The 24,872-nt window shown below is 37.2% G+C and overlaps 1 protein-coding gene across 11 annotated transcripts in view; it reads right to left on the bottom strand.

Moving 5' to 3' along the window:
* Positions 1-24,872, bottom strand: part of TANC2 (tetratricopeptide repeat, ankyrin repeat and coiled-coil containing 2) — a 360,622-nt gene that overhangs the window by 62,828 nt on the left and 272,922 nt on the right. For all 11 annotated transcript variants that reach the window (XM_036116207.2, XM_036116210.2, XM_036116204.2 and 8 more), the window contains 3 exons: positions 17,465-17,696; positions 4,364-4,530; positions 613-1,220 (listed from right to left, as the gene is read on the bottom strand). In XM_036116207.2, coding sequence (XP_035972100.1) covers positions 613-1,220; positions 4,364-4,530; positions 17,465-17,696 — 1,007 coding nt within the window. The remainder of the gene's footprint in view (positions 1-612; positions 1,221-4,363; positions 4,531-17,464; positions 17,697-24,872) is intronic.

Raw genomic sequence — 24,872 nt, 5'->3', positions numbered from 1 at the left:
TGATGACTTCTGGCACTGATTCAGCATCTTAAGGCCTTTGTAAAATGGGGACAATGGCAACTTCTTCATCTACAGGGAGAGCAGCTAGGCCAGCTGATCTCTTCAGGTCTGTTTCAGCTGTGAGGTTTAAGATTCCATTTTCCAGCATAAACCTTAGCACTGGATGGGCTTTAATGGGGTTAGTCACTGGTGGCTTTAAAAATGATATGACTTTTAAAAGGGCAACTGCAATTTTAAAATGATTCTGGTTTAAGTCAAAGAGATGAACAATATATCAATTCTTTCTTCATATCGGAAGAACACTGAGGAAGTCTATGAAATGGCTAAATTAATTATAGCCTGGGTTCACTAGCACAAAGAAAATTATTTAGGAATATATAGAAAGGTAGGGGGGTATTCTAAATATCTATGCAGATTTTGAGTCTTATGGAAATAACATTGTGAGAAAATAAATTAACCTCATTACAGCCTTGTCTTGAGAAGAAACAGAGATGATGTTTCCTTTGTGTGAAATGTTCAATGAAGAACACTTCTCACTGCTTTCAATACCCATGCTCCATGCAATCAATACAAAATAGGCTCAGAATTGCTTATTACAGGTCTATGGCTTACCTGGGATCACAGAGAAATTTGGTTTTCTCTCCTTCTTCTCTCCAGATAAGCCATTCTCGAAAAGAAGGATGTACAAACATACGAGTCATGTCTCTGCGCTTGATTAGGAACATGGAGAGGTTCTCCATTCTCTGCTGAAAATCCTCCCATTCTAGGGTGCCTTCAATGCTACCAGCATTGATGGCCTGGAAGATATGTTCATCAGTGAGCGGGTGCAGAGAGGCCACTGCCACATTCAGGAGAGGCATCACCCGGTCAAAGGAAGACTGGGTTGGGAACTTCATATTGCACTGGAGTAAATAAACCTCAGAGAGCGAAACAGGAACTACTTTGTAGCTAGAGCTCTTTAACACTAGATAGCCTTTCTCTATGAGGTCAAATGTGAGTTTCAGGTATAGATAGGACCCTTGACTGAGGGTCTTGAGGTGAGAACTGAGTTTGCCAAATGTAGTATTGTCCATTTTGCCATTAAGTGAAATGTTATTCTGGATCTCTGAGCTGCTGTGTATCCGGTGCAGGATGTAAGCCTGCAGATCCTGGTCTATGGCTTCATTCTCTTCTAGTCGATCCAAAAAAATCCTATGGAAAGGCAGCAGCTTGGTAATTTCCTAAAACAGATGGAGAGAGAGAGAGAGACAGAAAGACCTTCAGTTTCCCCTAACTCTTGTGATACACTCTGAGGTCCACACATTTATTCTAAACTTCCGAGTGGCCAAAGAGGGAAATATGATCAAGTATTAGTATGCATAGGTTAAAACAAATTTGTTGCACAGAGGGGACACAACTTTTCCTAACATTGAGACTTGAGATAATTTTTTATCGGACTTCACAAAGGGTACTTTAGGAGTGATTTACTGGTCAATATTCTAAATTACACCCCTAACATAAATAGAAAGTGGAGTGCCATATAACTCTTTTGTTGTAATCTTAGTGTAAATCATGGCATAACATCAAAGTACAATTCAGTAAGAGAAATGCACGAGGACTCAAAGAACACCATATAAAAATGTGCCTTTCTAACCTTCCTAATAAGATGACTACATTTTAGTGAAGACTTTTTGGAGATGCTTAGCCTAAAGGAATACTTCTAATATGCTTGGTACCTTGGTGATCTGCTTGGAAATTATACTGGGGAAAGGTGATAGGGCTTTGTGGTTACTTATGCTCTGGATGCCATCTTATCTGCACACAGACTTTGGTCCTGCAAGTATCCTCTTTCTTCTGCATCAATTTCTTCTTCTTTACTGGATCACACAGACGAATGGCACCACAATCCCTCCCCCCAGCTACTATCCTAAAACTCTGTCCCCATTTTTAGCAAAACTTCACAGAAGAGTTTTCTCTACTTCCTCTCTCTTGTTCCTCCTTCCTGTTCTGTCCTCTCTTTGTTGCAATCAGATTCAACACCGCATCATTTCACTGAAATGATTCTTGTCAAGGTTTTATGTAATCTTCACCTTGCCTGGATGAGGCCTAACCTGTGTTTCCGGCTTAGTTCTCTCCCCTGAGCTCTCATTGTATACATTGGTCTACTCGACATTTACATTGGAATGTTGTATAGACAAACTTCACATGACTAAATCAGAACTAATGAATTTTGCCCCCTGCCACAAAACCTTCCCATGTCAATGAACCGCATTACCACCAACCCCACCACCAAATTATAGGCCTCTATGATCTTTCTCTTTTCCTCACACTGGCATTTACCCAATTGTGCACCAAAATCCCATGTTTTGCTTTTGAATCTTCTCTCTTGACCACCCCACATTCAGCCCATCATTAAGTCCTTTTGATTCTCCTTCATAGTATAGTCCAAATACGACCACTTCACAGGGTCCCTACCATGACGACTCTAGCCTAAGCCTTTCGCCTATACTGCTCCTATTCTCGATCCCCTACCTTTTATTATCTTTGTGGCCAGCAGCCAAAGAAATCTTTTAAAAAGGTAAATCAGATCTCATTATTGTGCCAGGCTCCTGGGAGAGGGCTTTCCCATGGCCCTATCTAAAATAACTATAATTCCCATTTATCTGTTTATCCTATTTTATTTGTCTTCAGAACACCAATACTACCTAAAATTTTAATATATGTTTAATTTTTCACTTAGTTTTTGTTTGTGTTCCTCACTGGAATATAAGCTTTATGAGGGCAGGGATATAGTTTGTCTTGTTTACTGCTCTATCTTCAGCTCCTAGAAAGTGCCTGACACACTTGAAGTACTTCAGAAATGTCTGTGGAAATAATGAATTATCAAATATGAGGGTTCTTTTTTTTAAAGACCTGTGAATTATTTCACCGTCAGAGCTGAATGAAAATAAGAAAATTCTTTGTCGAAGTGAATGAAGTATCTGGGAAGTTATACAGGTCTTGATTTATGAGGACACTGAAATTTTGACTTTGTAGATTAATATGTATAGTAGTACATATTTTTTTCCTGTCCTTTGGCACAGTTGAAAAGTTAAAGTCATCTGCTCATCAAGTCATACTTAAAATGTCTTTTGACTCTGCACATGGCATTATGTAAAAATACAAATGAGGATAACATCTCCTAAGCATACATTTAGTAAAACTAGTCAAAGATTGTGTTCCTGGAAGTTTCTTCTTTCCATCCTTCATTTTTAACAATCAAGTTACTGACCAGTAACAGTAGATTACATAATTTTTAGTTGTAAAGATGCATTTACATTGATTCATCCACATTCTTTAATTTAAATTACTTTGAGATTAACAACAAACATCTGCAAGGTGGTGGCCAGCATTATAAGTAGAGTTTCTGATTGAAGAAGGCAGCAAAGCTAATTGGTCAACATGCAGAAATACTACTAAGTCCCTGGGAGAGGGGAAAAAGAAGGAGAAACTGTTTTCTGTACACTATTAATTATTACAAGTGGGTTGTATCGAAATAGTGGGATAGGTGTGTAATATGTGAGACTTTGATGTTCAACAAACAAGGCAATGGTTAGGCAAAAAAAGGTTGCGAAACTGTTCCAAACCAAGTATGAATATGTAAGGAATAGGGGTTACCAACTCAGCTACCGCGAGAACAAGGTTTTATGTAACCTTGTGAGAGATTAGGTGAAGTTATTTATCCTTAGCCCATATGTCTTTGCAGGCTCAGTCCCACATTTCTAGTCCTTCTTCTAGGCCATTAAGTGATCAGTGAGTGAGGATGGAAGGTAAAAAAGATAAAAAAAAAAATCTTATCTCCCAGTTGTAGTACATTTAATCTAAAGCCTTAATGCTGCCAATATTTCTTAGAGGACGGCATACACCGTCCTGTTATAGAAAAGTTGTCTGAGTTGAAGCAGAGGCGGGAAGGAGAAAATCTGACTCTAAGTGGCAGACAGAACTGGGTTTTACATGGCATTACATGATAAAAAAAAAAAAAGTAAAACAAAACTCAAACAGCAAATTAGAGTGTTAGGGATATAATTTGCATTGCTGTGCTCAGGACAAAGTCTAGAAAAATGGACCTTCTTTTCATGTGATTTTGAGGGACACTTTATCAAAACTTATCCAGAGCAATGGGAGTGGGAATCTGAACTAAGAGAGTCATACACAGAGACTGGACTGAGATCATCTGATCTCTCACTCTCAAAATATACTCTTTGGGAATTATTCTTGCTAGTGCTCTAGGACATGGTAGAGGTTTAAAAAAACTCATCACTAAGGAACAAGGATCTAGAACTTTTTCTGTTTAAGCATTCTCCAAGAGAAATAATATATGGTCCCAAAGCAAACAAACACATACCTGTAAACTGGTCCTAACTGTTACAATTAGTTTGAGCCAAGAAGGAAATTTTCCAATCATTTTACTCAGAAATGAAACAATTGTGTCCCCATAATCCGGTTTGTGAAATTCTGCTTCATTTAATCCATCAATTAGGATGATGAAATCTTCATCTGGAATTTTTCTCTCTGAGACAGAAAGAAACAGATTACTTAATAATTACCAAGTGGATAACTGAGTTCTTTTTGGGTCTTTGATCACGTATCTGTTCGGGGAAAAAAAAAAATTAGAAAAGATCTCTTATGTGTTTACTAAATGCTCAGGGTACATAATTTATTATAAAGACAAAGAATAATTCATCTAGTGAATTCATTTTGTTTTTACCAGGGGTGAAAGTTTTGTTACATATGTAATGTATGAAGTGTATGTATCATCATCATCTCCCCCATGTTATCATTTGTGAGACAGCCTGACCATGACATTTGTGAAAATTTGCACATGGAAATTCATTTTTCTCCCATACTTGAAAATGCTGAAAAGAATGTGTTGGTTTTTTCTATCTGATAGCATTTAAGAGAACAGAGTCACATGTTCCTTTGGGAACCACCCCCCCCACCGGCGCCCCCACCAAAAAGGTTTAATGTGAAGTCCAAAACAGTATATATGACTTGATGTGAATGTGTAGTGGGAAGGAAGGGTGTGGAACAGAGAAAAGGAATCCCAGCCAATAGAGAGATCTCAACTAGGCAGGTTGGATCCCAAGATCTTATAGGACTAGCAGCTTCCTAGACTATACCTAATGCAGCTTCAATGGGACCAGACACTTGTGTGATCTTCCCAGGAGGAAGGAATCAATGGGAAAGACAAATGCCTGCCAGTTTTGTGTTTAGTTCCCTCCTGAACTCTATACTCTACTCTCCTAACTTGATAAAATCCGTTGATCTTTAGGGCGAAGCTGTAGAAAAAGGCTTGGTGGGTTTTCAGGCTTCCACTCTCGTTAAATGCTTAGTGATTCTTGAACCACAGTGAACAAATTAGAGATTTAAAAAACCCCAGGTTGAATGCACACGTTAGTACAAATGAATTTCAAGTAAGAAGTAAAAATCACTACATTTGACCCTAAACAACATGGCTTTGAATTGCACGGGTCCACTTACATGTGGATTTTTTTAGAGAAATGCAGTACAGTACTGTAAATGTATTTTCTCGTATGATTTTCTGAGTAACTTTTTTCTCTAGCTTACTTTATTGTAAGAATACATTACACAATACATACACCATACAGAATATGTGTTAATTGACTATGTTATCGGTAAGGCTTCAGGTAAAAAATAGGCTATTAAAAGTTAAATTTTGGGGGAGTCACAAGTTGTATGCAGATTTTTGTCTCTGTAGGTGTCGTGCCCCTAACCTCTGGGTTGTTTAAGGATCAAGTGTGGTTAGTATGACTTGACAGGTTCTTAAGGGAGGAAAGCAGGGGGAAGAAAAAAGTCACTGAATACCTGAAATGGAACACAGGTTACACCTGAGGAGGAAAAGAGTAAGTTGGGGACAAAAGGAAAAGTCTGTGGACTTCTGTACAAGATTGGCTCTTTTAAAAGAGTCAAGACCCATCAAAAATACATATGTTGGCTTTCTATTTGAAAATATGCAGATTTTTTTCATGATTAATAAAACTTAACTATTTTCCCCCCAAAGTACAAGCTCTATATTTATAGCAACTTAATATTGTAAGGACTATAAGTCAGTTCTCAAATTATGAAGAGTTTTAACTATTACTTTCAACTGGTGACTTTCTGAAATGAACTATGGATTCCAGCTCTATTAACAATGATTACTAATGAAATGACATCCTTGATGACATAGTACTAAGAAAAAAATATCATTCCTAAGAATAGGGAAGTCCAAAGAATTAGGGAAGAGAAAAAAGTTGTTTGGGACTAATGGACTGACCCACAAAAGTGGGGGCACCATCACCTTGCCCCACCGAGTGGTGTGCTGAAGCCATCCTGTACTGGTCCAGGAGAACCCACTGCAGTATTTTTAAAAGCTGGTTGTTAAGCAGCCTGGTAGCCTGAAATAAGCCGAGGTGAGAATATTTATTTACACAGTGGAAACGAGCAAATACTACAAGCTCTCCTTCTCCAGCTGGCTGTTAAAATTTTATCAACACACCACTGCCTCCCCAACTTCAATTATACCTCCCTTAACTTCACCCAGACTCCTTCATCAGAAAGCCAGGATCCTCCAATGGAAAAAAAGTCTGGTGATAATGCATCTGCTGGGATTTTCTTTGGGAAAAACATTTCAAACACATTCTTAAGCATAAAGATCAAGAACATGCTCTAAATTGTTATCTAGACATTTTAATGAATAATTCCATTGCTGATAAAATCAAATTTTCATTTACATAAATTCCCAGTAGATTATATTATTCTTGCCAAGAGTAAAGCAGACAATATATCATTTCTTTTTTTAAAAAAAGGAAATATGTCCCACTTAAGATAATTATATTGTTCTCAATCTTGGCTATTTTTTCCTTTTTTTGGAGATTTGCTTCCTTGAAGAAGTTACTTAGAAGTCACCTATTAATATAGGTGATATGAAGGAAGTATCAAAAATATTTCATCTGTTGTTGGCAGGGATGCGGAGAAAGGGGAACCCTCCTACACGGCTGGTGGGAATGCAAGCTGGTGTAGCCACTCTGGAAAACAGTATGGAGGTTCCTCAAAAAGTTGAAAATAGAGCTACCATACAATCCAGCAATTGCACTACTGGGTATTTACCCCAAAGATACAAATGTAGGGATCCGAAGGGGTACGTGCACTCCGATGTTTACAGCAGCAATGTCCACAATAGCCAAACTGTGGAAAGAGCCAAGATGTCCATCGACAGATGAATGGATAAAGAAGATGTGGTATATATATACAATGGAATATTATGTAGCCATCAAAAAAAACACGAAATCTTGCCATTTGCAACAACGTGGATAGAACTGGAGGGTGTTATGCTAAGCGAAATAAGTCAATCAGAGAAAGACATGTATCATATGACCTCACTGATATGAGGAATTCTTTATCTCAGGAAACAAACTGAGGATTGCTGGAGTGGTGGGAGGTGGGAGGGATGGGGTGGCTGGGGGATAGACATTGGGGAGGGTATGTGCTGTGGTGAGCACTGTGAATTGTGCAAGACTGTTGAATCACAGATCTGTACCTCTGAAACAAATAATACATTATATGTTAAAAAAAGAAGAAGAAGATAGCAGGAGGGGAAGAATGAAGGGGGGAAATTGGAGGGGGAGATGAACCATGAGAGATGATGGACTCTGAAAAACAAACTGAGGGTTCTAGAGGGGAGGGGGGTGGGGGGATGGGTTAGCCTGGTGATGGGTATTAAAGAGGGCACGTTCTGCATGGAGCACTGGGTGTTATATGCAAACAATGAATCATGGAACACTACATCAAAAACTAATGATGTAATGTATGGTGATTAACATAACATAATAATAAAAAAATATTTCATCTGTTAAGAAATAAGGACATCATGTTTATCTAAGATTACCTTTTTTAGGATTCAGAAAAATAAATGTAAAGGATTTCCAAATGGTACTAATATTGTAGAACAACGAGAAGTATTCCTAAAAAATTTCCTTTTCCTTTGCTAAATGGTAAGATATCTCAGTTATAAATTTAAGAGATGAGGCCTTAATGATCTTTAGATTTCACCTCTCAAATGCAACTAGCCTTACAAGAATGCTTCTGCATGTTCATTTCCAAACTTCTGCAGGTTAAATACATACTCTATCATCAGTAGCTTTAAAAGATTTTACAGACAAATGAAAATTTAAAAAAATTGGGGACCAACAAAGGATTGCTACTTCTTATTTATTATTTTTTTTAAAGGAGGCTTTACACCCAACGTGGGGCTTGAACTCACAACCCCAAGGATCATGAGTCACATGCTCTACCGCCATGCGCCCTGCCATGTAAGAACATTTAAAGTGCCACTACCATCTACTGTCACCATTAGTTCATAGAATAAAAATATTTTAATATTAAAAAAACAGGAAAGACATAACAAATTCTAGGCTGTTTCTCTTTTCTTATTTTGTAATGGGACTAATGAAAACTTCAGATGGACTGGTGCTTAGGAGCATTGTTCTAGCTGACAAGTCCCTGGAAAAGTTTCTAAGCCCTCTAACCTTTGTTTTTATTCCCTTGTAAAACTGTATTCACCAGGGATTCCCTACTGCCCTCGCTTATATGTACACTTAAATGCTGGAACTGACTTGCTTATTAGCAGCCCCATTCTGACACTCTGCCCCTGAGAGAAATAAGAATTACAGAGACTGCAAGAGAAGAGATGGTAGCTAGTACTATAGTCATAACTAAAACCTACTGCATGGGATTTTACTAGTATACTGTATAAGAATTATCAAAAGTGAAAAAAAAAAAAAGAATTATCAAAAGTGAAAGCAAGGCTCATATCAGACAACATTTTGTTCAGAAAAGCTGTACATGTGAATTATCTTCCTTTTAGTTGTGGTAACAAATTAGTATCTCCTTTCATTGCATATTGGTGGCTGAAGCAAAAGCTCACCAGGAAACGTCAAAACTTTTTCATTTGTTTTGTATGTATGTGTTTTATTATTTTAAAAAAATTTTTTTTCGAGCGAGAGCATGCACATGCATGCGCAGAGTAGGGCAGAGGGAGAGAGAATCTTAAGATGGCTCCACGCCCAGTGTGCAGAGCCCGATGCAGGGCTCGATTTTATGACCCTGATATCATGACCTGAGCCGAAATCAGGAGTCGGATGCTGAAACAACTGAGCCACCCAGGCATCCCTGTATATGTTTTAGCCATCACACTTGTAGAACCTTTAAGTATTTTGAAAATATAGACTTTCATTTTTTAAAAAAAGATTTTATTTATTTGAGAGTTAGCAAGTGAGAGAGAGAGAGAAAAAGAGAGAGAGAGAAAGAGCACGAGCAGGGGGAGAGGGAGAAGCAGACTCCCCACTGAGCAGGGAACCCAATGCAGGCTCAATCCCAGGCCCTGGGATCACGACCTGAGCTGAAGGCAGACGCTTAATGACTAAGCCACCTAGGCACCCCATGACTTTCATTTTTTAAAAGAAAAATGTACAATTTGCAATCTAGCTTCTGTATCTAAACTGAAAATGTTTTCCACTGAACTTTCCTGGAAAGAAAGTTTCAGCTACTTTTAAAAATTCTCTATCTTAAAAATTATTGCAATAAAATTTATTTAGTTAATTGTGAAGATCTTAACTGTACACTTTGATCAGTTTTGACAAATATGTATATATACTCACGTAACTAACATCCCAATCAAAATATAAAACATTTCCATCATTCCAGAAGGTTCTCTTAGATTCCCTCCCAATCGTCAATAGGCAATCACTCTTCTATCACCATAGACTATATACATTTGCTTCTTTTGCTTAACATCATTTTGAGATTCATCTACTTTGTTGAGCATATTATTAGTTTATTTCTTTTTAATATTATGAAGTATTCCATTGAGTGAATATACTACAATTTGTTTATCCATTCTTCTGTTGATGGACATTTGGGTTCTATCCAGTTTTTAACTACTATGAATAAAGCTGCTATGAACATTCTTGTACAAGTCTTTTTGTAGACATATGTTTTCATTTCTTTTGGGTAAATACATAGGCATAGAATTTCTTGGTCATAAAGGAGATTTATATTTTAACTTTATAAGGAACTGCCAAATAGTTTTCCAAAGTAGTTGTACCACTTTATACTCCCACAGCAATGTGTGAGAGCTCCAGTTGCTTATCACTGTCACTGACATTTGATGTTCGACCTGAAAAATTTTAACTATTCTAGTGGGAGTAAATTGGTGTCTCATTTGATTTTAATTTGCATTTTCCTGATGACTAATAATGTTAAACACTTTTTCATGTGCTTGTAGGCACACTTGTGTGTCTTCTTTTGTGAAGTGTCTTAATCTTCTGTTCATTAGGATTATGTTGAATCTACAGACCAGTTTGGCGAAAAATTCTAATCTACAAACATGGTGTATTTTTTCCATTTACTAAGTTTTTTAATTTCACTCTGCAATGTTTTGTAGCTTTCACTGTGGAGGTCTTATACATCTTTTGTTAAATTTTTTTCTTAAGTATTTTGATGCTACATAAAATATTGTTTGTTCCAGTTATCTACTGCTGGATCAGACAGGTAGGGGTTAAATGGCTGTGCTGAAATCATCTGGAACAAAAACTCCAATGTCAGGGCAGTCAACTGGAACACTTACGTTGGTTTGTACTTCTTTACTTTTTACGTGACAATGCAATCCTCCAAAAGCAAGTGTGTCAGTGAACAAGATGGAAACTGCACGGACATTTATGACCTAGCCTCAAGATGTCCATACCATCTCTGTATGGTAGTCTACTGGTTGAAGCAGTCACAAGCCTACTAAGATTCAAGAGGAGGAGACAGAGACCCCCAACTCTGGGTAGGAGGAATGCCAAAGACTTTACAGCCATCTTTTAAAACTGCCACACTACCGGGGCACCTGGCTGGCTCAGCTGGAGGAGTGTGTGACTCTTGATCTCAGGGTTGTGAGTTCGAGGCCCACGTTGGGTATAGAGATTACTTAAATAAACAAAAAAACTTAAAAAAAAAAAAACAAACCTGCCACACTACTTTTTAAGTTTCAGTTTTCAATTGTTTTCTGCAAGTATAAAAATACAATAGATCTATGCATTTTGGCCTTATAGCCTGGAGTTCTATATTTATAGTTCTAGTAGGATTTTTTCTTTTGTAGATTCCTGAGAGTGTTTTAGGTACATAATCTACAAATAAAGACAGTTTTATTTCTTCCTTTTCAATCTTTACTATTTGCTTGTTTGCTTTCTTCTTGTGGTAGTTTGGACTACCAGTGGAATGTTGAATATTTAATATAAGTGGTGTGAGTGAGGAAACATTCTTGTCTTATTCCTGATATTAGGGGGAAAATATTTAACATTTCATTGTTAGCTGTGTATTTTTTGGAGTTTTCCTTTATTAGACTAAGTTTTCTTCTATTCCTAGTTTGCAGAAAGTTTTTATTGTTAATTGTAATATTTGGTCAAATGCTTTACTGCATTTATTGAGAAGATTATGTATGCAAAATTTTACATAAATATATATTTATATAAAGACATATAGATTTTCTCATTTATTCTGTTAATATGATGAATTACCCTGATAAACTTTCAAATGCCCTTCAACAGATGAATGGATAAAGAAGATGTGGTCCGAATATACAATGGAATATTACCCAGCCATCAAAAAGGATGAATACCCATCTTTTGGGACTGGAGGAGATTATGCTAAGTGAAATAAGTCAAGCAGAGAAAGTCAATTATCATATGGTTTCACTTATTTGTGGAACATAAGGAATAGCATGGAGGACATTAGGAGAAGGAAGGGAAAAATGAAGGGGGGGAAATCAGAGGGGGAGACGAACCATGAGAGACTATGGACTCCGAGAAACTGAGGGATTTAGAGGGGAGGGGGGTGGGGGAATGGGCTAGCCCGGTGATGGGTATTAAGGAGGTAACGCACTGCATGGAGCACTGGGTGTTATACGAAAACAATGAATCATGGATCACTACATCAAAAACTAATGATGTATTTTATGGTGACTAATATAACATAATAAAATAAAATAAAATAAAAAAACTAACATTGCATTCCTGATCGAGTAGGACTAATTGATTTGCTCTTAGTTTTTTCAGGATTTTGCTATTATGTTCATGAGGAATACTGATCTGTAATTTTCTTTTCTTACGAGATCCTTACCATATTTTGTTTTCAGTGTAACACTTGTCTAATAAAACAAGTTGAGAAATGTTCCCTTCTCCTCTAGTTTCTGAAGACATATGTGTATGATTGATATTATTTCTTCATCTTTTTAATTTTATTGTTTTTGCAGAAATATTTCTTCTTTAAATGTTGAAAACAATTCATCAGTGAAAACATCTCAGCCTAGAGTTTTTTGGTTGAAGATTTTTTTCCCTTTTAAATTACAAATTAAATTAAATAGGTAAGGGCTATTCAGATTTTCTATTTCTCCTTGAGTCACTTTTGGTAAGCTGTATTTTTTGGAGAATTTGTCCAGTTTATGTTGTTGAATTTATGTTATAAAGATGCTTATAATAATCCCTTATTTTTCTTTTCTTTTTTTTTTAAAGATTTTATTTATTTATTTGACAGAGAGATAGAGAGCACAAGTAGGCAGAGTGGCAGGCAGAGGGAGAAGGAGAAGCAGGCTCTCCGCAGAGCAGGGAGCTGGACGCAGGGCTCGATCCCAGGACCCCAGGATCATGACCCAAGCCGAAGGCAGCTGCCTAACCAACTGAGCCACCCAGGCGCCCCTCCCTTATTTTTCTTTTAACGTCTATAGGAACTATAGTGCCATCTCCCTTTTATATCTGATGTTAATTTGAGTTTTTTTCTCATTTTCTTGATCAGTCTTGCTAGGGGTTTATTCATTTTAAATATTAATTTTTTTTCTATTTATTGATGTCTGTTCTTGATTTTACTCTTCTTTCTGCTTACTCTGGGTTTATTTTCCTCAATTTTTTTCTAGTTTATTACATCAGAAACTTAGGACATTGATTTTACACTATTCATTTTGAGATACTTTTATCATTTCCTCTGTGATTTCTTCTTGTCTCATTGGTTATTTAGAAGTATGTTGTTAAATTTCTAAATATTTGGGGATTTTATTTGTATCGATTTCTCATTTAGTTCCATTATCCCAGATAACATTTTCTATAAGATTTTAGTATTTTGAAACCTTCAGACTTGGTTTTATGGCCCAGAGTATGGTCCTTGTGTACTTGAGAAGAATATATATTCTGCAGTTATTGGGTAGTAGTCTATAAATTTGAGTGGATCAAGTTGGCTGACAGTGTCATTGAAATCTACACATTTGGTTTTTATCTGCTTGTTCTAATACTTATTGAGAGGTGTTAAAATCTCCAGCTATGATTATTTGCCTATTTATCTCTTTAGTTCTATAAGTTTTTGACTTATGTATTTTTTTCACTTAAAAAACTTTATTTTGAAATTTTTCATTCTTTTAAAAAATATGTAGTAGTGAAGTACAGTTGATATACAATGTTGTATTTGTTTCAGGTGTACAACATAGTGATTTGACAATGATTCATGTAATTTGAGCCTCTGTTACTAGGTATATACACACGTAGGATTATTTTATCTTCCCAGAAATTGGTCTCCTTTTATGTTTATCAAATGGCCCTCTGGTAACATTTCTGGTCTTCAAGTCTGCTCTACCTCACATTAATATACCCACTCCAGCTTTCTTATGCCACATGGTTACATGGTATATATTTTTCTTTCTTTTTTTTTTTTCCATGGTATATATTTTTCTATCCTTTCACTTTCAATCTGTGTCTTTGTATTCAGATAACCCTCTTGTAGATGGCATACTGTTGGGTCTCACTTTTTATTTGATCTGGTAGTTTCTGCCTTTTTTAAAAAGAAATGCTCAGTCCATTTAAAATAATGTAATTATTGATATGACTGACTTTAAGTATAGCATTTCGCTTTTCAAAAAAATTTAATTTGATTTTGTGTTTTTGGTTCAGTTCTACAGCACAATGATTCGATATTTGTATAGTACACTGTGAAATGAAAACCACATGTCTAGTTAACATCTATCACCTTACAAAATTATAAACTTTCTTTCCTTGTGATGAGAACTTTTAAGACCTACTCTCTTAGCAAGTTGCAAATATGCAATACAGTATTATTAACTATAGTCACCATGCTGTATATTTCCATGACTTACAAATTTTATAACTGGGAGTTTTTATCTTTTGACCCCTTTCTTCCATTTCTCCCATACCCCACCTCCCACCTCTTGCAACCATCAACGTGTTCACTGTATCTATGAGATTGGGTTTTTTTTTTGTTTTTAGTTTTTTTAGATTCCACATATAAGTGAGATCATACAGTATTTTTCTTTCTCTGCTTAACTTACTGCTTCTTTTTTTAGCAGCCTAACACAACACCCATTTTATTTTCTTATATTGCTTTTTTTTTAAATTTTAATTAACATTTTTTAAAAATTTGAGTATAGTTGACACACAATGTTACATTAGTTTCAGGTTTATGACATAGTCCAACTTCTCTATACATTATGTATGCTTACCACCAGTGTAGCTACCATCTGTCACCATATAACACTTTTATGATATCACTGACTATAGTCTCTAAGTTGTGCCTTTTATCCCCACTTGTTCCATTTAAAAAAAAAAATATTGTTTTTCTTTCCTGCCTTCTTATGGGTTGATAAAATAATTTTTTAGTATTTCATTTATTTTATAAATTGTGTTTTCAGCTATTGCTCATGATGGGGATTTTGTTTTAAAAGTAAGAACATGGGGGGGCGCCTGGGTGGCTCAGTTGTTAAGCGTCTGCCTTCGGCTCAGGTCATGATCCCGGGGTCCTGGGATCGAGTCCCGCATCGGGCTCCCTGCTCAGCGGGAAGCCTGCTTCTCCCTCTCCCACTCCCCCTGCTTGTGTTCCTGCTCTCGCTGTCTCTCTCTCTGTCAAATAAATAAATAAAATCTTTAGAAAAAAATAAAAAATAAAAAAAATAAAAGTAAGAACATGGGGATCAGTTGGAATAATTAAATTCACTTAGAATAATATTTACCAATAAGGATATCTAAAGCTGCTTATGGAGACCTACATGAGCAGCAGACGTATCTAGAAGCAAAACTGAAACACGTGAGTCATGGCTGAAAATCTAGAGCTGGATCTGCAAGCATTTGGATATTCTCCTTGAATAAGTTGTAAGATGTAAATCCTCGTATCACTGTCCTTCCTTCAAGGCACTCAGTATGTGAGCAATTTCAATGTTCACTTATTTGTTTAAACTTCATTTCCTGAAATGCCTACTGTGTTCAAGGTGGGGTAACCAATACGAAGGATAAAAGATGAATGAGAAAAGGTTCCTAACTTCAGTAGCATACAATTTAGTCAAAAGGATAGGATAGGTACAGAAATAACTAATTCTTATAAAGTACAAAGTATAATATCTGTAGTATCTGACATATAGTTCAATAAATGTTAGTAATAAAATTTTAAATTCTTATCATGCATATAATAATGTGTTAAGTACCCTAAATTAAAAATTGTAAAAAAAAAAAAAAAACACCTAATATCAATTTGGAAGAATACTGTATCTTACTAGAGGGTGGCAGTGGGATCAGCAGGCCTTTTATGAATGAGGTGGCATTTAAGCTGGTTATTGAAAGATGGGCAGAATATTCTAATAGAGATGTAAGCAGAAGGCATAACAAGAAATGGAACAATGAGCAAATGTACGGAGGCAGGAACACGGAAGTGAGTGTTTAAGAGCCAGTGAGTATTTTACATGTAAACACAGGGTTCATACAGGTAAAAGTATATAGTGAGGCTGGAAAGTGGGTTGGACCCATGCCGTCAAGTACCTTATATGCTAGACTAAGAAGCTGGAAGTTAATTCAGTAGCAATAGGAAGTCAAGTTTCTGAACAGGGAAATTAAGTGATGAAAGTGATACTTGATGAAGCTTTATTTGAAAGCAGTACATAAAGTCTACAAGACTGCACGGATTGGGGCAGAGTTTCCCTACTAGGTATGTCAAGAATGGGTTAGAGGTGTGTTTAAAAATGAATCTCTTTAGCGCTCAGGGCTCTGGGGGCTTGGCATGGCTGTAACCTCAAGGCCAGTTATACCTAGCTATAAGGAGTTGCGATTTTTTAGCTCAGTATGCTATCCAAGTTTTTAAAATTTTCTAAGTGTGCTATGATATGAAAGAAGCATTAAACTAAAAAACCAGAGAAGACCAGGAAGGGTAGTAATATAGACATGATGCCATGAGCAACTGAAGGGTCTTTGGGGTACCAACGGCAGGAAGGAATTTGAGACTGATGGATGTGAGAAAACATCACGAAGGCATATTAGCAGGATGTAGACTGATCGTGCAGAAAATATGCTTTAAAATATCTGTGGAGAAATTCCAAGATTTAAAAAAGTCCAGGGTACGGAGAAGCTAATAGGTAGTAGAGGTACACAGAGGTCATCAGAATTGAGAAGAGAAACTCTGATATCCAAGTAACTAGTATGGAGGTTGAAGTAACTGAAGACGGTGGCCGAGAGAAAGGAAATTATGGTCACTTTTTCTTACTGAGTACCTCCAGAACCTTCAAGAAAGATATAAAAGTCTCTCAGGAATAAACACAATTGCTCAGGAACCTCTTGCTCACTCAAGTCCTCTTCTCTGGCTTCCAGCCCGGACTAAACACTGTTAAGGGGATGGGTAGACATGGGCGAAGGAGGAGATGCTGGCGCACAGGCCACAGCTGACACTAGAATTGCAGAGGAAAGAGGGAGGAAGGGCATGAGCACAAGAGGGAGATGGATTCCATTTTATTTATTTTTATTTTTTAATATTTTTATTGTTATGTTAATCACCATACATTACATCATTAGTTTTTGATGTAGTGTTCCATGATTCATTGTTTGTGCATAACACCTAGTGTTTCCCCCCATTTCTTAAAAATATCTTAAATACCTTTTAAATAGTTTTTAGTGGAAAGCTGAGGTTTAAGACATACACAGAGTTGGGCAGCCATGGATACCATTTCATTTTACCTGACTGTGGAGTAAAAAACAAAAACAAAAACAAAAAACCCCAAACACAGTGATGAGGAGGTTTCTAACCATACAAACTCCACAACATGCAGTTGGAACCATGGTTTTACTGATTTTTTGAATTCTACAGAAAGGACTAGAAGCTCTACTACTTTTAGTACAAGAAAAATGTATTCTATTTGAAAGCGAGAACGAGAATTTTTAGAGAGAAAGAAGGAAAGAAGTAGCAGTTCCTGTAGGAATTTTCATTTTTTTCAAAGTAAAATCTTTTCTCTGTTAACTGTATCCTACGGGACATCAGCTATGGCACATTTGGCTCTGGCAATGTGATAAAAATCATCATTTCTATGGCACACTCTAGGTGAACCTGGGCTCCAAAGCTTCCACCTTTCGCCTTCTGTGCACCCCATCTGTACCTTTGTGGAGATTCTCCAGGGGCTCCAGGACTCCCCTCCGGAAGGAGGCCATGGGGTCTTGAACACAGGACCGAAGGCTCAGCATGCTCTGTAAGTGAGGCTCCCGAAGAAGCTGCTCCCGATAGGCCGTCAGCTGAGGTGAGCGGCAGAGCAGGGCAGCAACATTGTGGACAAATTCTGGGACCAGGCAGGTGTAGGCATTATCTGCTTGGCAATAGTGATAGGCAACCACCTACAACAGAAAGATGAGAATGCGAACAGGTTTACCAGGAGCAAGAACAATAGCCATGGTTACTGTATGATCATTCTCTAACACTGTCTTCCGTCTCCCCATTCCTCAACTTCTTCAAGTAAAAACAAAAGCTGCTATCTCAGAAACTGCCTGCTTTATCTAAGATCAGAAATTTGATACAATATTTCTATTGTATACACATATCATAATTCACAATTAAAATTTATAAATGCAAATTGAGTTTTGGATTATAAGATTCCTTTGCAGAATTTGGGTTTTAGATTATAAGAAATAGGAAACAAGCCTGAGAATAAAGATTTACATTTATCTCTCTAATATTTATTCAGCATGGAAAGTACAGGAAAAAGTCCAATCTTGTAATAAAGCATTAGGAATAAAATGATCCCAGAAAAACCTTGTTAATCTCAATAAACACATATACTTATTAACTCCTTACTTTTAAAAATTAATGTTGTTGTAAATAGCTTTATAAAAAATAATTCAGATTTAAGAATTATCATTAGTATTTTCTAGCACCCAGACACAACCAGAATTACATGACAGGAAAAAGGAAACGACTGAGATTTTTGTTAGCTGCCGGTCTTAAATTCAAAGAACTTGGAAAATGTGTGAGTCTTAATATCATCCATCCATCTGGGCTGTCTGGCTGGAACCTGGTTTTAACCTCTGGGTTTTTTGTTTGTTTGTTTGTTTGAATTTGCACAGAGCTCATTCCTTCTGGTTGTTCTCTTTGCCTCAAGGGTAAGTGCAGAGGGTGATTTTAATCTATAGCACTCTGCTGACTCAGTACTCACAAAAGTGAAGTGACTGAGGAGATAACATGAAATTGGCAGGGGAGATTCAGCTTGAATGTATGGAAAGTACTTGGCATGGTGCTCAGCACAAAGAAGGTGCACAGTGATGTCAGCTGATGTTGCCATCATCATCATCCTCATTGCCTTCCCCTTCTCCTCCTCTTCCTCTCCATCATTATCATCATCGCTTTGTGCCTTTAGGCAGGTGAAAATTACCCTAGGAGCATTCATAGATATACTACTGGGACTCCAGCTTTTCTGTCATCTCTCAGAGAACAGTCATCCACTAAAGTGTTCTATTTTGAAAAGACTCCTAATCTATAGGTATGGTCATTCTTGCTCTTTAACAAATACTAGAAATGTCACTTTTTTTTTTAAACATTTTTTTTTTAAAACCTGAAATCCTTCTCATTAAGCACACAGAGAAATTTAATACTGGAAATGTTACTATCCATAGAAAACTGAGGATAGGAATTGCTTGTGAGTGAAGCAATGATATGTGAGCACAATATGGAATTGGAAATGAGAAGTTATATTTAAAAAATCTCCACTCTTCTTTAGATAGACTGGCCATTGCTTTATTACCTATCTTGAGCACAATGTAAGGAACCAAAGAGAAAACCTGGCGGCAACTGATCTGTCCTCCCAATGAACAGTGAATGTCAGTGGTCATATCCACATGGATACAAATATCCACTTCATAAAAAGCAAACAGCAAACCTCTGAATCAATATGAACTTTCATCACATTTTACCTTGACTGCTTCCACATGTCCAAGTGAAGCACAGCTGAGCAAATCAGCTGTAACCTACCCTTTGCCTAAAGTAATGGGATAGAAGTTTGAAGATAAAAATTCAGCAATTTAGGAAGAGGTTTTTCTTACTGATTTTATTAAAAATTATCTGTGCTAGGGGAGGGGGGTGGGGGGGAAATCATCTGTGCTCTTGGCTGAATGAGGTTTTATCTAACAAAGGACATTGCTAAAGTTACCCCTTCTGTGGCTACCTTTCTTTCTTTTAGTTTAAAATATTTCTTTAGCATTCCAAATATAAAGTCTTGATTGCTCTGCAGAATTCAGGCAGAAAGACCATTCAACATTTTCACGAAATTTGCACTGTGGCTAAAAATAGGTTATTTACTAGACATTTCAAAGCAGTCATGTAGCATGTGTACATAGAACATGCACACATAGTAACGAACAAACACAGGTACATTTGTCAAACCTATTTGGTACTTCCTCTAAATTGTCTATTGACATCATCTACAACTTTCCCTACATATACAAATAGGAAACAAGTCTGCTAATGTAGTTTTTTTTTTTCTTCAGTCTCTCATTGTACCAGTGTTCAGTGGTATTAGATTTTTCCCGGCAGCCTTGAGAAAGTTATCACGGCCACCTATATTCAGTCACTATCATTCCAACTTCTTGGAAATGATTCAGAATTAGTCTACCCCCAAAATCAGCTGGTAAAACCTTTCTCCTTGAATTCTTGTCTACCCCTAAAATCAACAGGTAGAGGGCACCTGGGTGGCTCAGTTGGTTAAGCGACTGCCTTCGGCTCAGGTCATGATCCTGGAGTCCCGGATCGAGTCCCGCATCTGGCTCCCTGCTCGGCAGGGAGTCTGCTTCTCCCTCTGACCCTCCCCTCTCATGCTCTCTCTCTCTCATTCTCTCTCTCAAATAAATAAATAAAATCTTTAAAAAAAAAAAATAAATAAAATCAACAGGTAGAACCTTTCTCCTTGAATTCTTGTCTCTCATGAGGATTTGTTGAAATTTCATTTTCAACTATGCATAATTTCTCTCCATTTCAAGTTTGTCTTACGTTAAATCCCTAGACTTTTTATTAAAATAATTCTAGCCAAAATATGTCTGATATGACCAGAATTATATTAATTCTTTGGGAAAGACAGTGAGTAAATTTTATTAATTTATTTTTTAGAGAGGGAGAGGAGGGGAGGGGCAGAGGGAGAGGGAGAATCTTAAACAGGTTCCACACTCAGCACAGAGTCTGACGTGGGGCTTGATCTCATGACCCTGAGATCAGGACCTGAGCCGAAATCAAGAGTAGGACACTTAACTGACTGAGCCACCCAGATGCCCTGATAGAAAGTAAATTTTAAATTACTCCTATGAGGGAAGAAAGAAAAAAGCAGGTTTGCAGGCTATATAGACAAAAGAAAAGACTGGAGGTCAGTATAGCTTTGGGTATAAGAAACTTTGATTTGGGGCCCTTGGCTGGCTCAGTCTGTGGAATATGCGACTCGAGCTTGGGGTTGTGGGTTTAAGCCCCACCTTGGGTGTAGAGATTACTTAAAAAAAAAAAAAATCTTTAAAAAAAATAAAATAAAAATAAAAAACTTTGATTTAGTGCTGTATAGAAGAAATCATAAGATGAAGTATAATCCTCATCAAAGGGCCAAATGACTGAGTGGCAGCAAATCTGTCAGGCTCATGTTAAAAACCCCAGGCCTTCACTCTCCAAAGACTCTTTTCTACTTCAAATGAATAATCTGTGACAGGATTAAGCTAATCTCACATAAAGAAGAGGACAGCTCTATGTGGAATTCATTTGGAAATAAAAACTTGATTTACATAATGACTGGCATTTGTACCATTTAAATTCTAATGTTGCAAACACCCTCCCTTCAGGTCTGCTCTCATATTCTTATTCCATGTCTCCTTTTCATCACTCCTTGAATTCCCTCATCCCCACCTGACTTCTTGCTCAGCACATTGCTTCCAACACTTTAGTGTGGCTTCTAATATTTCCAGGGACCTGGAGGTTTAGTATGAATAACGACCTTTTCTTGCCTTTCCCTGTCCCTCAACTCTGACTCTAATCTTTACCCTGGGGCTGGAAGCTAAGAATAGCTTCCAGACTTGGGTTCTGCCTCAGTAATTTTCCAGCTTGTAGATCTTTTTTTTTTTTTTTTGGCAGTAGGACTTTTATTTATTTTTTAACTTTTTATTTTGAACTAATTTTAGACTTACAGAAATGTTGCAAAAGTAGTACACAGAGTTTCTGTATATCCCTCACCCAGCTTCTCTTTTTATTAATATCTTATGTAACCATAGCATAATTATCAAAACTAGGAAATAACACTGGCACAATATATTATTAACTAAAGGCATTATTCAAATTTCACCAGTTTTCCACTAATGTCCTTTTTCTGTTCCACGATTCTATCCAGGTCCCTGTATTGCATTTAGTTGTTATTTCTCCTCAGACTCCCGTAGTCTGTAGGAGCTCCTCCGTCTTTGTTTGTCATGACCTTGACACTTGTGAAGAGTACTGATCAATTATTCTGGTGAATGTCAATTTGAGTTTGTCTGATGTTTTCCTCATAATCCAACTGAGATTTCTGGGCAAGAATACCACAAAAACAATGTTGTGTCCTTCTCATAGGACACATGAGATGTGTCTAGGGTAGATCATATCATGGGGCCCACGATGTTGATATGTCTTGTTACTGACGACGCTGACCTTGATCACTTTGGTTAAAGTAAAGGTTTCTGCCAGATTTCTCTACTATAAAGTTACTCTCTTTCCCTTGGTAGTTAATAAATATCTTGGGGGAGACACTGAGACAATGCAAATCCTGTTTCTCCTCAAACTTTTGCCCACTGACTTTAGTATCCATCAGTGGATCTTGTCTGCAACAATTATCATGTAGTGTTTGCCTGAGAGTGATGTTCTATTTCCTCCCTCTTTCCTTCTACCTTTACTATTAGAATTCTACTGGAAGAAAGAGCTATCCCTTTGCCCCCATTTATTTACTTGAGTGATTTAATAAATATGGACTTATTTTATTCCACTGGTTATATCCAATACTATATTTTGTTGCTCACTTTGTTCCAGCTTCGGTCATTAGGATTTTCTTCAGGTTGGTATCTGTGTTCTTTCAAGAAGCCCCCCATCTTTTTAAAGGCACTTTCTTGCTTTCTGGTACCACAAGATGCCCCAGGCTCCTCTTATATTTACCCTGCCCCAGACCTGGCATTATCTAACTTCTTCAGAGCCCTGGTTTCTTTTATTGGAGAATGGTGTTTATAAAACAAGATCTGAATAGTAGGCATGCTTATTGCTATCGAAGTGTCTTTGATTTGGGGCCCTCTCAGTGAAGAGAGCTAGGAAATGCACATACATATACTAACCATAAAGATTCGTCTATATTTCTGTATCTCTCTCTATATATTTATTGAAATATCTACAGATACAGATTTACATATTAAAAATTGTGAGTATACGCTCATATCTCAGATTTCAATCCAGTGCCACCTGGCTCACTTTAGATTTCCCTTTCCTCATTTGTTAACTTCTTTCTCCAACAGTGAGAAACCTGGGGTTGCTATTTACAATATTTTTATTTATCCAATCAATTCTAATACATACATGAAGGATTTTCAGAATTGCTAACCATACGCCTGCGAGAAACACATTTATTAATCAGAATATAGCATTTAGGCACAGTTATTTTTGTCTTTAGCCTTACAGTATTCAGTCAAGATGTTCCAAACTGCCTTCTTCAGTGTGGTCATGTTATTCATTTGAAATACAGTTAGGTTTGGGGTGCCCGGGTGGCTCAGCTGGTTAAGTGTCCAACTCTTGATTTTGGCTCAGGTCATGATCTCAGGGTTGTGAGGCTGAGCCCTGCATTGGGCTCCACACTCAGCATGGAGTCTGCTTGGGATTCTCTCTCTCCCTCTGCCCCTGCCCCTGCTCACGTGTGTGCACTCTCTCTCACTCTAAATAAATGCATAAAATCTTGAAATACAGTGAGGTTTATTTGTGAATGTTTGGATTCTACTTTGGGCTTCCCCCACCCCAACATACTGGTTGGTTTTAATTATGTTTTGGATATGTGAAACATCACTATGTTTCTAAGAGTCATAGCTATACAAAAAAATACATGCAAAGGAGTGTCATTCTCTCATCTTAATGGGTACCCCATTTCCATTACCCATATCTTCCTATTCTCCATTCCCACCAACCAGCTTTAGGTAACCAGTATCTTTTCCTTCTGGTTTATCCTTCCTGCATTTCTTCTGCACAAGTAAGCAGATACATGTGTATTTTTTTTATATCCCTTTCTTTCTTACATGAAAGTTAGCATCCCGTAGTTACTCCTGTGCACTTTCCTCCCCACCTAACAATAGGTCCTGAAAATACCAATGATAATTACTGATATACAAGAATTGGCACTAAGAACTTTGTCTATCAAATCAAGAGGTTTTTCATGGACACTTTTTTTTTTTTAAGATTTTTATTTATTTATTTGACAGAGAGAGAGACAACGAGAGAGGGAACACAAGCAGGGGGGAGTGGGAGAGGGAGAAGCAGGCTTCCTGCTGAGCAGGGAACCCGATGTAGGGCTCGATCCCAGGACCCTGGGATCATGACCTGAGCTGAAGGCAGATGCTTAACGACTGAGCCACCCAGGCGCCCCTTCACGGACACTTCTAATTCACATATATTAGCTTACCTCCTCAAAATACTAATTGATTTGAAAATCTTACTGAAAAGGCTTCTGCTTACTGGCTTGTTATATAGTGAGAAGTAAGATTGCTGGCTTCTGCTCTATGCTTCCAAGAACAAGCTTATATACTTAAAATGTGACACATGGCACAATTACTAGGATAATAAGATGCCATTTCTTGTACAACATTTACTATAAACTTAAAACTATCCCATCTCTAGGTGCAGACAGGTGCATTTAGATTTTGCTTAAGGAAGAAATAATCATGAAATTTAAAATATATTCCTTGAGTAAGTGTAAATAATCACTAATTTCCTACTTATAATATTTAACATTTTCCAAATCTTGAACATAAACACCAATTTTAATTTAAAGAGCCATTTCTTATACAATGTTCAATATAAATGTAAAGATATCCCATCTCTAGGCACAAAAAAGATTTACATTTTGCTTAAGATAGACACGATCATGGAATTTAAAATGAGATCACTTTTTTTTTTTAAAGATTTTTTACTTATTTTTGACAGAGAGACAGGCAAGAGAGGTAACACAAGCAGGGGGAGAGGGAGAGGGAGAAGCAGGCTTCCCGCGGAGCAGAGAGCCCAATGCAGGGCTCGATCCCAGGACCCTGGGACCATGACCTGAGCTGAAGGCAGATGCTTAACAACTGAGCCACCCAGGCACCCCAAAATGAGATCACTTAAGTGCAGTCACTAATTTCCTACAAACAATATGTAACATTTCCCAAATATTGAACATAAACTTCTTGAGACTTTTTCTCTTGATGAGAGAGAGAGACTAAGAAGTGACAATGTGGGGAGACGTAATTCCTGGAGCTCTTTTCAGCACTCATCACGATCTGACATATTACATGTTTGTT

This window comes from Halichoerus grypus, chromosome 2 (assembly GCF_964656455.1).
Source record: "Halichoerus grypus chromosome 2, mHalGry1.hap1.1, whole genome shotgun sequence".
In the NCBI taxonomy this organism is placed as follows: domain Eukaryota; kingdom Metazoa; phylum Chordata; class Mammalia; order Carnivora; family Phocidae; genus Halichoerus; species Halichoerus grypus.
The sequence above is the reverse complement of the archived record's forward strand: the minus strand, read 5'-3'. Positions and strand labels throughout refer to the sequence as shown.